The 16,263-nt window shown below is 42.6% G+C and overlaps 1 protein-coding gene across 2 annotated transcripts in view; it reads left to right on the forward strand.

The window, feature by feature from the left end:
* Window positions 1–16,263, forward strand: part of Hydin (HYDIN axonemal central pair apparatus protein) — a 323,803-nt gene that overhangs the window by 152,837 nt on the left and 154,703 nt on the right. For both annotated transcript variants that reach the window (XM_035442673.1, XM_027405997.1), the window contains exons 19-22: window positions 3,096–3,372; window positions 4,958–5,101; window positions 9,322–9,465; window positions 15,577–15,890. In XM_035442673.1, the coding sequence (XP_035298564.1) occupies window positions 3,096–3,372; window positions 4,958–5,101; window positions 9,322–9,465; window positions 15,577–15,890 (879 nt within the window). The remainder of the gene's footprint in view (window positions 1–3,095; window positions 3,373–4,957; window positions 5,102–9,321; window positions 9,466–15,576; window positions 15,891–16,263) is intronic.

Genomic DNA, 16,263 nt, shown 5'->3' on the forward strand with positions numbered 1-16,263 from the left:
GGGGCACCATGTTGTGTTGTTGTTGCTGCTGCTACTGCCACTGCTTTTCAGAAAGGATCTCACTATGCACCCTGGTTGACCTCAAACTCCCTATGTAGACCAGGCTAACTTGAATTTATGGTGATCCTCTTGCCTCAGCCTCCCAAGTGCTGGTATTACAGACATGCAGTACCTTGCCTGTCCAGAGATGAGCTTTTTTTCCTTGAGAAAAATTAATGGAGGGGGGAGGGGGCGCACACATTAGAAAATCAGTCAGGCAGTGGTGGCGCAGGCCTTTAATTCCAGCACTGGGGAGGCAGAGGCAGAAATATAAGTTCTGGTTTACAGAGTCAGATCCAGGACAACCAGGGCTACACAGATAAACCATGTCTCAAAAAACTCAAAAAAAAAAAGAAAAAAGAAAAACAAAAAAACAAAAAAAACAAAACATAGATACCAATGAGGTAGTAAAATAGTACTCAGAGAATATTTCTGATAAAGGACATCTATCTACAATATATGTAGAGCTCTAAAAATTAAAACACACACAAACACTCTCTCAAGAAAAATGGGCAAATGATATGAATAGGTCCTGCACAAAAGAAGATATTCAAATGGACTTTAAAAGTATGAAAAATTCATTAGGCCTAGTGGTGCACACCTTTAATGCCAGCACTTGGGAGGCAGAGGCAGGTGGATCTCTGGGAGTTCAAGGGCAGCCTGGTCTACAGAGCGATGGTAGTAGTTCTAGGATGGCCAGGACTACACAGTGAGACCCTGTCTCAAAGAAAAAGTATGAAAAATGTTCTGCTCCATTATCATACGAAACATTAAAGTACAGGTACTACTACTACTGTATGCATATCAAAACAACTAAAGTAAAAAAGTTATAACTACCAGGGCTAGTAGGGCTGTGGCACAGCCGATAGCTGTCACAACCTTGGTAAACTAAAAACCTATAATTGTCTATTCCTTTCGAACTGCAAAGGCATTTGGGTGCAGTGGTATATGTCTATAGTTCTAGCACTTTGGAGGATGAGACAGAAAGAGTAAACATTCTGAGCAAACCTGGACTATATAGTGAGATTGTGCCTCAAAAACCAAAAAAGACTGAAGGACCTATAGCCTTGGATTCCCTTCTTAGTGCCAGAAAAAAGAATGTCATCTTTGTATCTAAGCTGGCTGTGGCGTCTCACATCCATAATCACAACATTTAGAAGGCTGAGGCAAGAAGATGGAGAGTTTGGGGCCAGCCTGAGTCACACAGAGAGATACTGAAGTGACGCACGCCTTTGATGTCAGTATTTGGGAGGCAGAGGCAGGCGGATCTCTGGTCTAGAAAACTACACATAGGAATCCAGTTTCAGAAATCCAAAACCAACCAACCAAACAAACAAACAAACAAAAACCAAGGGGGTTAAAATAAACAAAAAAATTTGTTTGGTGGTTACATAAGATGTTTGACCTTGAGGTAAGACTGTGGGCAGGATACCTGGGGACTCTGTGCTGTTTGCAGCTCTTTTATGAGCCTAAAATGAAATAAGCCAGACATGCATGTGCAGTCCTGTAACCCTAGCATTTGGGTGGCTGAAGCAGGGGATTGCTAGTTTGAAATCAGCCTGCAATATACAGGAAAAACTTGCCCCTGATAAAACAAACCAACCCAAACCAAACCAAAACTATTAGTGAATCAATTGAACAAGAAAAGCCCTAAGTCCTTATTGAAGAAAGAGACGCAGAAAGGCAGAACAAAGTGTGACATACGTTTAATTCTAACCCCAGCAGAACAGAAGCAATGAAAGGAGGGTAAACAGATAATGACTGGGGACTGAGAGATGGAAAGAGTGAGGTCCTGAGATTGATCCCTAGAACCCATACAGAAAAGCTAAGCCATGGACTGGAGGGATGGCTGGCTCAGTGATTAAGGGCACCACTTGCTGCTTTCCCAGAAGGCCTGAGTTTGGTTCCCAGCATCCACGTCAGAGAGCTCACAACTGGCTGTAACTGCAGCTAGAGGAGTTTCAATGCCTCCAACCTCCAAAGGGCATCTGCACTCACATGCACATACCCATATGCAGACACATACCTACCCACAATTTAAAAGAATAAAAAGAACACACACACACACACACACATACACACACACACACACACACACACACACACACACAAGCAAAGCATGGCTATGCATGCTTGTAATCCTAGCACTGGGGAAGCAAAGACACATGGAACTGGCCAGCCTAGTCTACTTAGTGAGTTCCAGGCCAGTGAGACCCTGTCTTAAAAAGTAAGGTGGATGTCTCCTAAGGAATAATATCCAAGGTTGACCCTTGGTCTCCATATGCATCGGTACCCATGTGCACCTACACACATAGGAACACACACACACACACACACACACACACACACACACACACACACACACACGATTCTAACTTTCAATCTACCTTAGAAATCCCAGCTCCTTCACAAAGAGCTGGGCAAATAAGGGGGTCTTTAATAAATAGAGAAGGAATGGATTAACAAACAAAACAGTTACAACTTGAAAGCATGAAGAAATGAGGGGGGGAAATCTGAGTAAAGTGTCTCGTCTAGTTGGTGTTCTGGTCTACTTCAGTCAAGCCCCTCTGTCCTTAGGCTTAATAGATATGTGTTATTCTTGTTGAACTTCACAGTAAACCCACCACCAGCAGGCACATCTCAATCAGGAGAAATGTAGTCAGCGTGTTTCCAAGTGTGGCTCTCCTTCAGCTAATATTATGCTTTCCTTTCCCTACCTCAGAACCACTTCTCACAAATAACTCTGTCCATGAATCCTATAGTGGGCTTGACCTGCTGGGGAAGACAAAGGATGCACGGGACACTTTCCCATAGCTCTATCTACTAGTGACTCTGTGATAAAATCCCAGACTCAACCCAGTTCATGACTCAACTCTGGGAGCTCTTGAATCACACTACTAATTCTTAATAGCATTGTGACCCAGACTCCATGAATTTTTTAGAGGAATGTCTTGGTGCTCATTCTGTAGTACTTCCAAAGGAATAAATTACAAGGGTATAGAATTGAACCCAACAGACCTACGCTGAGCCTCTCAGTACCTGCCCTTCTTTTCCAGCCTGGATACACACTATTACCCCTTCAAGCTGACCAACAAAGGACGTCGGGTCCAGCAACTGTTCTGGATGAATGATGATTTCCACCCTGAGGAAAAGCAAAAAAATAAGAAGGAACCAATGAAGAAAGGACCTGTTAGTAACCGTCACCAGTCCCAGGCCCCCCAGGAACTCACAGATACAGAGAACCCCGTGTTTCAACTTCACCCCGTCCGGATGGAGTTGTACCCAGGCCAGACGATTGATGTGATCCTTGAAGGCTATTCTTCCACTCCCAGGGTAAGAGGAGAGCAAGTTCAGAAGCTGTTTTCCTCCCAAATAAATCTCTGCTATACTGTATCTGTTTCTTAGGAAGGTCCCTTGACATTTACCTCAAAGACTACACACAGCACTGAGTTACCATGGCAGCATCCCTTGCTTTCAAGGTTCATCTCTGCTCAGTTTTCTGTTTGCTTCCATAGCTACTGTAACCCCCAGCCTTAAAGGACCATTTAAAGCCTGTTCTCATTGCCACAGTCAAGAGTGACCAGCCAGCAAGTCCCTCATAGAAAAATGACCAGTTTCAATTCCAAGAAAAATTTCTTATTAACATTTAGAAGTCTTATCTAATTTTTTTCTGAAAATACCATACTTTTATAGATGTTATGGGTTGCCTCTGCTATTCAGGTATAGCCACATCTCTGTTTTTTTTTTTTGCCATCTTCCCTGACTAAATGACACCCCATTTAAAAACATCATCTTTGGGGTAGCTGAAAAGATAGCTCATCAGTTAAAGGCACTGGCTCCTCTTGAAGAGAATCTGTGTTCAGTTCCAAGTCCTTGCATGGCATCTCACAGCCAGCTATATAATTCCAGGTCCAGGAAATTCCACCCCTGCTTCTGGCCTCTTCAGGCACATATGAGGTATGCATATATACATGCAGGCAAAACATTCATACACATACAGTTTTGTGTAGGTGAAATTGCTATGTAAATCTCTAACAATGGACTTTCTAGTTTTGTTTACACCAGTGCCAGATATTCAACTTAAAACACTTAGGCATATTGGCACTGTGTATCTATTTATTACAGTCCCTTATGGAGTTTGGATATCACCAAGTATATAGTCACCCAGGAGTAGTCTTTCCCATTCCCAAAGCATAGACTTTCTGGATGACATAAGATGTTTACTTGAGCTCTTGCTTAGGAGGCTTATGGGGTGACACTGAATTTTTCTCTTCATAAAATAAGAAGCAATAAGAAATTGTCTCCCAGAGGTAAAGTGGGAAATCTGGCCCATTTGTTGGCTTCTTTGGGGTCACAGATTCCACCTCATTTCTCTTACATTATCTCTTCACAACATATTTTCAGGCAGAATACATCCTCCCTGCATAAAGTGTACCTCTCATTGGGAAGTCTTATATAATGTGTCGCTTTTCTTGTTACTTGGGGCATCAGCCAACTTTGATTGTATATGTACCATGAGATAAATACTTCTAGGCACTAAGGATTCAAAGATGAGTATAACACATGCCCTAATCTTAAGACACAGTCTGCAGTAGAAGCATTTTTCTAATGTGGTTACCAAAAGCTAAGCATGTTTTTAAGAGACATTAGATCTAACCTACAAGGGAAGTAAATACACCTGGAGCTTCAGTGAAAGCTTCCCTGTGTGGGCCTGCAAATCATGAGAATGTTGAGTTCATTAGCAGCTCAAACCTGAATGCTCATCAGTCCAATGTATTTATGGCATATGTCTACTCTTGGGTCCTTTCTGCTTTATAAAGCTCTGGCCTTCTTGGATCCAAAGACACATTATACCCTTAGATCATTAAGTTTTCTGAAATCTAGTTGTTTCAAAACTGCTCATGTATGTTGTGTGCAGAAAGTCAAAGAAAGGCTGGTGTGCCATGCCATTGTCGGAGCCCAGAAGGGAAAGAGCTTGTTGATGTATGTGAACATCATCTGTGAATTTATAGCACCTCTTATCCAGCTCTCCACCCGGCTGCTCATATATCGACTGGAAAAGGTCAGTGGGGCTATGCTAGGGAGGCCTGGATGTTCTAGCCAGAGTCCACAGGCATATGCTTCCATGTCAGAAACTAAAGTCATTGGAACCCTGTTAATATGCATCCCCAGGACAGTGCTGGGTTTTTTTTTCTATTAAACCTTCAGAGCCCAGTACACATTTAGCTAAAAATTCTGAATGTAAACCTATAATTCTATGAAATGGAAATCTTGTTTGCATCATTCCTGGTGCATAAGACCAAATGGAAGGGGTCTATGGGTATAGAATATGCATGAAAGTGTGCAAATACTACATCACTTTGCTTTAGGTAGAGTAAACATCACTGCAGAGAAAGGGTTGGAGTAGAGTCAGCAGCAACAATTATAATAATTAGTAAGAATGACTACCACCTACTGTTACTATTGCTAAGCATCCACAGTCAATTACCTACATTTCTCCAGGTGCCCTTCACAAAATCCCACCATGGCAGGCTCCATTATCATTCTTGTGATACACATAGGGAAGCTGATGCTGCCCCTAAGATTGCTACATAATAAGTAATCAACTAAACCCATTTAATTTGCACTCTTTCATTTATATGACTGTAGATGTCTGTGATTATGGTGTAGCTATTAAGGCCATGTAATAAATTGGTGAACATGGACTCAGAGAAGACAGAGAAGAAATGGGATAAGAGTGGTTACTACCGAGAGTAGGGATGGGGTGGTGAAGAGGTGAGGAGAACAGCAAAATAGGCTATGGTCTGTTCCTGGCTGTGTTTCCATCCTAGAGCTATTTTTTTCTTTCTGAACAGAGGTGAATAGAGCATCTTCCTAAGAAGGAGGCTGTACTAATGAACCAATGCTAAAAGAGAGACTGGTTGGGATTAAAGACTGTACACAGGGAAAGAGGATGTCATTACTTCAATCCCAGGGATAAACAGGTTCATGGGCAGTTCAGGGGGGGAGGTGTGGCCTTAGTTGTACTCATTTGTTCCAAAGCACTTCTTTGAGCAAGTGCCTCAAGTTGAGATTGAAGTAAAGGTAGAAGTTAGTTTGATGGCAAAGAGAGGGGAAAGAACTCCAGGCTGAGGACTTCTGTTGGTAAAAGGCCTAGGGAGATATGAACATTGAGAGATGACCCAAGACAGAACATGCCAAGAATGACCAGTCACCCTAGAAAGGGAATATATCAAGAATGGTGAAGGTAGGTCTCTTGGAGATGAGGCAGAGGCCAGATACATATGGCATACATGCTAGGCATGTTCTGAACTTTGGGGTTCATGCTGGGAAGCTGTTAGAAGTCTTCAAAAGAGGAGACAAATGTGGTCAGATTTATTCATTAGAATGGATCATTAGAATGTTGGCTGCTAAACAGAACATTTATTTAGACTCCTCACATGCCAGACATGGTCTGATGCTAGTAATACAGCCATGAGGAGAGCCCTTCCCTGCTGAAGCTCATAGCCTACTGGGCAGACCAAAAATTAACTAAGCCATTGTCCCATTATCTATTGCTGTGACAGGAAAGCGAGTATGTGGGTCAACCTCTCATCACCTCAGAGTTTGAAGGATAGCACTCAAAACCATTTATTCTGGGGATAAATTCCACCATACTTGGTTCAGTAAATCTGTTGAGCACTCCATGGACAAGGTGCTTTGGTAGGATATGAATATAAGGAACTTTACAAAATCCAGGTGATCTGGGAGACATACAAGCTCAATTCAAATCAGATTTTTGAATGCCTGCCATGTCCTGGGCACCTACAGTGGATACAGAGAAGAAAAGAGTCTGGCTTCGCCAGCTTGCAGGCCTTATGGGTATTGGAGTTGAGTAAGGGTTTGAGTGGCAGCAGAGCTAGCCCTGAAGCTGACAAACTCCACGATGCACTGAACTTGGCCATGCTTTGAGAGTGCCTGGGAAGGTTCACTGCTGCTTCCAGACCTTTCATTGTAAGCAATCAGAAAAGATATTTATTGGCAAACAGCCTCACTGAATTTGGTGACTTTATATTTTCCTGAAAACAGCTATTCAAGGGAATTTAGCGAGGATTTATTGAAAGTGGTTCTGTGCAAGACATTATATGTTAAATAGGCAGCATAGTTTCTTATTCAATTTTTCTAAGCCTATAAACACTCATAGCATATGCAGACAGTGTGCCTTTTTTGTCTTTATATCCACCTGCCTTTTGACAGAAGCAGGGTAACATATTTTTGCTTCAATGTCTGTTGCTGGAGATTATCACTAAATAAAACATGCAAAATTCTGAAGGCAGTAATATTTTCTCATTGGATTAGAAAGTGGACTTGGGGCTCAGTGAAGTGGTTCACTAAGTAAAGGTACTTGCCACCAAGCCTGATGACCTGTGCTCAATGCCCCAGGACCTACATGGTAGAAGGACATAACCGACTCCGGCAAGGTGTCCTCTGGTCTTCCTGCTGTCTGTTTCTGCCCTTCTTTCTCCACAAATTCAGAAGCCTGAATTGTCCTCCACCTTGCTTTCCATTGCTCGTCTCCTGCCCATCCTTAGAACTTACCAGGGATGATGGATACATCTGCATTACCTGGCATGCACAAGAGACCTGGGGGGGGGATGGTATTTGACTGAATTGTCCAGCATACAACTGTTCTGCCTCCTTGCTGTTGGCCCAGGGCAGTGCGTGTGATGTGGTACATTAGAATATAAAGATATTCCGCCTGCCTGTGGAAAGGGTTTCTTTCTGTCTTCCCACTCCATCAACTCTATGCTATTTGTATTGTTCATACACTGTGGAGATGAAGCTGCATCTCTGTGAGATTGAAAAGGTCAGCTGAAACTTTCGGCCTGCTTGCTTCATGAAGTTCCAGAAGCAGACTGTCTACTGATATTTGGGAGACAAACAGCCCAGAAAGAAGGGGTCATTTTAAAATAGATTGATTTCTCCAGACTTCAGCTCCTTCTCATCACTAACCTCCAAATGGCCTCTTGCCAAAACCAACCAAGTGTGGCTTCTTCACTTCAGAGCCATCTGCAGTGACACAGCAGCCTTCAGGGAAGGTCACTATGTGGACAGCTCTCCATGCAGCCTGCTGCTTAGTGGGCCTGAATATGCTGCTTCCCCCTCCATGAACGGGTGATGCAAAAGGAGTCAGTGTCTGTGTTCCCTGTCTGTGTGACAAATCCCAGACCAGACTTCTGACACAACCGTGGCAATCTATGGGAGCTGTGGAGTACCACTGAATCAGAGGCTTGAGACCAGAGAAACTAAAGCATCCAAGCTCACCCAGAGCCTGGGAAGCCCAAGAGCCATAGTGGGGGCAAGACAAATGCTGGAAGAACAGCTGGCAGACGCAGCCAGATCAAAATATGAAAGTTGGGGTGGGGACGATGAAATTAGGATGAGGAGAAAAAGCAACAGAAAATGTGGAGACTATTTTTAAGGGCTACCCTTTTTATTAGAAGAACCCCCAAATGATCAGAGTTCTTACCTTAGAAGCTACTGGTCACCTCCTGATGATGCTAAAGTACCGCTGCTTTTCAGATCACACAAAGATTAATGTAAGCCCCAACATTAGAGTGAGGAAAACCCAGCCTGAGCGAAACCATCCCACTCAAGAGCCATTCTGGCCCTTCCTCTGGTTGAAACATGCAATCCAGCAGGTCTCACAGAGATCGACAGCCTCAGCATCACCTCTTCTGCTATTGGGGAAAATTTCCAGGGAAGATGTATGAGTATTTGCCAACATGACAAGATAAGCATTTCTGTAAACTAGATACTTAAAACAGAAGGGAAAGAATCATATAAAAGCCAAATGTTTGATCTGTTGAAACAATTCCTCAAGTATTTTCACAAGCGGTCCCAGATGCATTAGCCTTGTTCTGTGGCAGTGTTGCAGTGTGTGCAGTGTTCCCGGTGCGTGCTGTGTGTGCGATGCTGCAGTGACAGTTTGCTCTAAGAGCTGGGCTTCTATAGGGTTTCAGGGAGTTGTTTTGTCTTATTTTGTTTTGTTTTAAACTAAGCACTCAGGGCCTCTCAGAAACCTACCCTCTGATTTCTGGGTTATATAAGTTCATGTTTCAGAATCCTAACACACCTCATTCCCCTTCATTTCCGTAAGCCTGTACCAGGGGAAATAAATGTCTCTGTGAAGGGAGGGGTGACGAGGTTTTTGTTCACAACTAATGAGACTTGTTACTTGGGGCTAACTGTACTTATTGTGATTTGCCTTCTTTTCTTCTTTTTCCCTTTCCTTCTGTGCAGAAGCCTAACACCATCCTGGAACCTGATTACCAGCCCTTGGCTATAAAGAACATTACTAACCTGCCTGTGAATGTTCTGCTTTCAACGACTGGACCCTTCTTCATATGTGAGACTGATAAGTCCCTGCTGCCTGCAACTCCTAAGGTAACTTGGCAGGGTGTGTGTGTGTGTGTGTGTGTGTGTGTGTGTGTGTGTGTGTGTGTGTGCGTGCAAAGGAGGAGAATAAAAATATACAGCCTAAAAATAAAAATGACCCAGAAAACCAACACGAAAAAAAATACAGGAAATTGTTATTAAGCAATAACTTTTTTCAACTCTCAGTGGGAAGCCTCATGCAATGGTGTAAGACCTTCCAGTCCAGCAGGATAACCCACTAACTAGCTCCTGCCCATCATGAGATTAATCTATACAAGGCAATAGCTTCCTGTTAGTGAAATCTAACCAAAGACCCTGCCTCAAGGAACTGATCAAGTCCAGGCACCCAGTGAATAAGCCCATCTCCAGGTACTGAGAAACCTGATCCAAGCTGGGAAAAAAAGGGTATGAGCCCACCCCTGCTGCCAGTCTGAGGCCGGAAACAGCACTTTCTAAACAGCCCTTTGAGGTGTCCCTACAGTCTTTTCTGGGCATGAGGGTGACAGTAGAATTGATGGCCATGGATAGGTGATGCTGCAGAGCTGTGGGAGAGGAGGGGTGAAGGAGAAATCAAGCTCATAAACTGTCTGAGAAGTTCGGCCTTCCCTTCTAGAGAGACCGCCAACGGAGATGTGGAAATGAGGGCAGAGAGCAATCGCCAGATCTCTCAGACGAGAGAGCCTGTGGCTTAAGGAGATCTGCTGTGAGCCACACTCAGCAAGATGGACCTTTGAAGCGGGTGGGGACAGAGTGCTTGGGGAGAGGGTGTACCAGACGGTGCCCAAAGAGAGGGAAAGCCAGCTAAGATTTCTCAAGATAGAAAAATAAAGAAGAGGTGAGCGCCAAGCAAGACACAGAAGAAAATATACTACACTGGAACTTAGCGAGGGAAAACCCTCTACAGCCTCAAAGAAAGTACAGCTGATATGACTTGGCTCTGAGGAAACCTCAAGGATGATGTATAGAGTCCTCAAAGAGATAGCAGGTGACATCGCAGAGGACAGAACAAATGGATGGGAGGATATGAAGATTCAGACATGAGTACCAGTGTCAATCAGAAGTCTTGGTCCACTGTTGTTGTTCTTGTGCTTGTAATTGGATAAAAACAGAAATCCCCTCCCCACCCCACCTCAAAAATGAAGATCCCAAATCAATAAAAAAAAACGTGGATGGGGGATAAGTGTAACTAAAGAATGAGATTTTAAGCTAACATGGATAGGTAGAATGTTGCTTTTATTGTGAGTTGGAGGAGGGAAATGCTATTAAATCTGCATCCCAGAAAATGTTGCAGTGGAGTTGTGGGAAATGAAACTGCTGTACTCGGTGGGCTTTAGAGACTCCCTGAGATGAAAGAGAATACATATGAAGATAATGCTGAAGATGGGGGGGGGGACTATATATGTACCAGACTCCACCAAGAGAATATGGGCAAAACAAAAAGAGTACTCTTCTCCAGAAATATGGGTCAAAATATTTGGGGAAAGTCTCATGCTTCAGGAGACATCAGTTGACCCTGAATAGCCCCTCTCCCTTTTCCTCATTCTTATGACTACAGCCTACTCATCCCTTGTTGGCCTAAGAAATCTACCATGGACCAACTCCATGACAACAATTAAGAAACGGAGGGCTGGAGAGATGGTTCCATTGTTAAGATCATTGGCTACTCTTACAGAGGACCTAGGTCCAGTTCACAGCACCAATAGAGTGGCTCAAAACCACTGTTAACTCCAGTTCCAGGGGACCTGATACCATCTTCTGGCCTTCATGGGTTCCCACACACATGGTACTCAGAAACTCAGCAGACACACACACACACACACACAAAAAAAAAACAGGAATAAATATTTTTTAAAGTTTTAAAAAATTATGGCCTGTTAGTTGTGGCGACAGAGGGACAGCAGGGCAGGTCAAGAGCTCTTGTTCCTAGTAATACATTTTCAGTGTTAAAATTATTTATTCATACAAGCCTGAAGGAAAAAAAACTGAAATTTATTAAAAATAGAGGATGTCCATGAATCAACAAGAAAAAGAACTGCAGCCCAATAGAAAGTCAGAGTTGAGTTGACAGAAAGAAAACAAAATGACTCTCAAACACAAGAAAACAGGTTCTGCTTTGCTCATATTGGAGCAAACAGGAATGTAGAATCATGCAGTAACCCAGTCAGATTAGCAAAGAGCAAGAGGTGCATAGCACTTAGCTTAAGCAGGGTGTGTGGACACACTCTCCTATGTCGGGCAGTGTGAAGTGCAAGGCAATATGCCAATAGCTATCAAGATTTTAAATATCAATACCTTTTGACCCAGTAATTCCATGCTTAAGGATCTATTCTACAGACCCAAGATACAAGATGACACATATGCAAGGGACAAGAGTATTCATCAGATCACTGCTTATAAGGGCAAACATTTAGGAGACAATAACCTTGAGGGAGTGATTGAGTAAATGATAGCAGGACTACAAGATGATATAAAATGAAGCGCTTTTTTTTTGTTTTAATGGGGCAAGGGTTGGAGAAACAGCTTAGCAGTGAAGAGTACCTGCTGCACTTCCAGAGGACTGGGATTCACTACCCAACACTCATATCAGATGCCTCACAACTGCCTGTAACTCCAGTTCTGGGAGATGTGGCACCTTCTTTGGTCTCTACCAGTATCTTCTTTCATGTATACATACCCCCATATAGATACACACATACACATAATTAAAAAATAAAATATTTTCAAAAGGCAAATGTTGGATGATCTTATATTGAGAAAAGTGAAATGTGGACAGGTAGGAATGATGTGCCATCATAAGTAAAAAGTAAACATGCATAAATGTGATTTTATGTCTGTGGAATAGCTACAAAGATAGACAAGACACTTGTAAAGCCGGTTACCTCATGTGAGGGAAACTGGGGCAGAAGTGTGAAAATGAGTAGAAGGCTGAGCTGATTTTGTCACAAGACTCATTGATAACCCTGGAACTGTAACATCTAAGCAGAAAAGAAAAGAGTTATTCAAAGGGTTTTTTTTTAATACTAATCTCAAAGTTCTCTATAATAACTTAATGTTACCAAGGAAATGACTAGAGTTTTAATAGAAAGAAATTGTGATGAAAGGTTTTTAGAGCCATCCATTATATCCTTTGAGAAAAAAATTTAAAAAAAAAAGATGCTCTCTGGACACAAGGGATAAATAGCCATTTACACCTCTTTGTTTAAAAGAATTGATAGTGGATGAGATTCATCCAAAGAATCAAACAAGGCACTTGGGGGACCAAAAACCACTGTAATTCTGACCCAGAATGCTCATGTTTGGGCAACCACATTGCTGAGAATTTATGGGTGTAGCTTCTGAATTACTAGAAGACACAATCTCACAGCAAACTCCATGATTCTCTGACTTTTAAAATCTTTCCTCCTCCACCACCACGCACACCCCTTTTGCCATGTTCCTTAAGCCTTGGGTGAAGGAGTGAGTGTTTTGTAGATGCATCCATCAGGATTGGGCTCCACAACTCAGCACTTTGATTGACTGTGGTTTTATGTACTGGTCTACATCTGTTGTAAAGAGAAGTTTCCTTGATGAGATTCACCCTCTTTTTACAATCAGATATCAATAAAAACTGCTTAGCATTTAGGCATCATTTTCTTTATTGAGAAGAGATCATCATAATATTTATAAACCACACACTATATCCTGAAATACCTCATCTATATTAATTCATTACATCCCCTTCAAAACAGGTAGAGAGGGAGGCACTGTCATTACCCCCATTTCACAGATATAAAAGCTAAGCTTCTACATGTTTTTCAACGTCATACAGCTAGAAACTGGGAGAGCCCAGCTCCAAATACAAGCATACTGACTCCAGTCTTCCAACTTGTGATTAAGTTCCTTACAGAAAAAAAAATGTCTTCTGGTTTAAGATTTGTTTTTATTCTTTTAAATCATATGCATGTGCGTGTGGGTGTGTGTGCATGTGTGTGTGGGGGGGGTGTGCACACGAGCGCTGGCGGCCAGAGTCCAGATCCCTGAGCTGGAATTACAGGCAGCTGTGAGAACTCAGCATGGGTGCTTGGAACAGAGTTTGAGACCTCAGCAAGAGTAAAGCCTGCTCTTAATCACAGCTGTATCTACAGCCCCCTGTCTTTAGGGTGTTTTTAAGTTCACCATATAGTTTTAAAAAATAATATAATGAAACCCCATTTTTATAAAGATCAACCCTTTACCCATCATACCTATAACTAACATTTACCAAAAATACTAACTCCAAGCAATAACATGGTGAAGGATCTCTAATCTAATATTTTTAGTTCTTGTAGATGTGTCTAATGTCCACAAAATCTTGCCTTTCAAAACAATTTAGTCACCACACAATGGTGGCACACGCCTCTAATCCGAGCACTCCAGAGGAAGAGGCAGGCAGATCTCTGTGAGTTCAAGACCATCCTGGTCTACAAATAGAGTTCCAGGACAGCCAGGGCATTACACAGAGAAACCGTCTCTCAAAAAACAAAAGAAAACAAAAATCTTTAAGTCTGTCTTCAAAGATAGACATGGGAAGATGCATGGAAATTTCTATCTAAATTGTACCAGGGCGCATGTGTGCCAGAGGCAAGATGGAAGGGCAGGTGTCTGGTAGGCCTTTGAGATGCAATTAGACAGATCCAAATGCTTGTGCTTTCCCTCCCTCCCTCCATCCATCTGTCCATCCATCCCTTCCCACCTCTGTCTGTCTCTTTCTCTTACACACACACACACACACACACACACACACACACACACACACACACACACACACACCAGCTGACTGGTTCTATCAACTGAAACTATGCCATCATTCAACAGAAGTGGGTAGCTAAATAGGTCCTAGGCAAATGGAGCACGTTAGCCCTGAGGAACAGGGAAAGCCACTGTAGACAGTCATCCCTGACTCATGCTCCTAGCATTGCAAACTATGAGGTAGCTTTACTACAGTCTGAACACCCAGGGACCAATGGACATTGGAAATCAGAAAAGAATGAATAAAACATACCAAACAACCCTGCACTTCTTGTCTTTTTATGTTGAAGAGAAAAAATACTGGGAAGTGGATAACACAGTCCTTAATATTTAGAATTGAGGGCAATGGAAGACATTTAAATTAAACCTGATCCTTTCTGGGCCACTCTGTACAAAGTCCATTCCTCCATGCTTCAGAAGGCTTTAAATTTATCTTAAGGAAAGAACTTCCCAGTTGGTTTTAGCTGGAAAAGATTTACTAAGGGGCTGGAGAGGATGGGTCAATGATTAAGAGCATTTGCTAATCTTTCAGAGGGCCTGGGTTTGATTCCCAGTACCCACATGGCTCACAACCACCTGTATCTCTACTTCCAGCGGTTCTTACCTCTCCCCCCCCCCGCCCCGCATGGCTTCCATGGGCACCTGCACACATGTGGTGCACACACAGACGAGCAGGCACACAAATACACATAAATAAAGTAAGTTTAATATATTTTTAAAATATTTAATAATGAGTATTCACTGCGGGTTTGACTTTGTGCAATTCATCAATTCATATAACTCTACATTTCTTAGCAGAATCTTCTCCTTCAAATATCATACACATGCACACACACACAGACACAGACACAGACACACATGTATGCACACGCACATTTATAGTTATCTTGTTCTGTATGCTGATGGTCCAACATTATAACTGGGCTGAATGCTTTATATGGAAATGAGGTTTATTTGGGTTCACAGTTCTGCAGGTCAAAAGCATGGTGTCCACGGGAGAGCCTCATGTACTTCCAGTGATGACAGAAAGCAGAAAGGCAAGAGGATATATGTGGACGAACAACACGGGGATCAGCCTTGCTTTGTAACAACCCACTCGTGTGTTAGCTAACCAAGTCTCATTGGAAAAAGAACTCACTCCTGGTCTCTATCCCCAGTGACATCAAATCTCAGCATGAATCTGAGAGACAAAATAATCTTTTAAACTCAACCGATAGCTGTTAACTCTTCATAGGTGTGTGTTTAAAGAAATACGTATGAATGTATGTGTGTGTAAAGCTGTGGATACACATAATTGTGACTGTCCTGTGTCATGTATCATGTTGGTAACTTCGAATTATCTTGTTTTTATAGCCAATAAAACTGGATATCAATGAAGAGAAAAATCTGCTGGTCAAGTTTGACCCCTCCTACAGAAATGACCTGAACAACTGGGTGGCAGAAGAAGTCCTGTCGGTGAAGTATGTGGAGCACCCTCAGGTGGACAGCCTGTGCTTGCGTGGAGAAGTGCATTACCCCAACCTCAGCTTCGAGATGATGGAGGTAGATTTCGGCTGCATCCTGAACGACACCGAGGTCATTCGCTATATCACTATCACCAACTGCAGCCCCTTGGTTGTGAAATTCCGCTGGTTCTTCCTGGTGGACGACGATGAAAATCAGATAAGGTACCGCCCTCCCAGGAAGCCCTCAGACCCACGTTGCTCTCAGTTTCTTTGTAGCTTCCCTCGGAGTTAACGGTGTTCTTTGCACCAGTCTTTCGTGAGCATCTTCAGTCTGATAAGCCATTGCCGATGGAATTAAGATAATCTAAAGACGTAGTTCTACTCAAATGTCCAAACAGAAAAGCAAACACAGTTTTGAAAACCTTATCACCACCAAAGTTAAGAAGGAACATTTAAAAGTTTACTTTCTGCTGGAATCCAGTGGCTAGCCCACTGAAAGTCTGCCAGTAAAAATAAATTGTTGCAGAGCTTTTAACTGATTACTTCACATGGCAAGAACATGCCGTGTGAGATCTACCCTCTTCACAAATGTCAA

This window comes from Cricetulus griseus, chromosome 3 (genome assembly GCF_003668045.3).
Source record: "Cricetulus griseus strain 17A/GY chromosome 3, alternate assembly CriGri-PICRH-1.0, whole genome shotgun sequence".
Classification (NCBI taxonomy): Eukaryota; Metazoa; Chordata; class Mammalia; order Rodentia; family Cricetidae; genus Cricetulus; species Cricetulus griseus.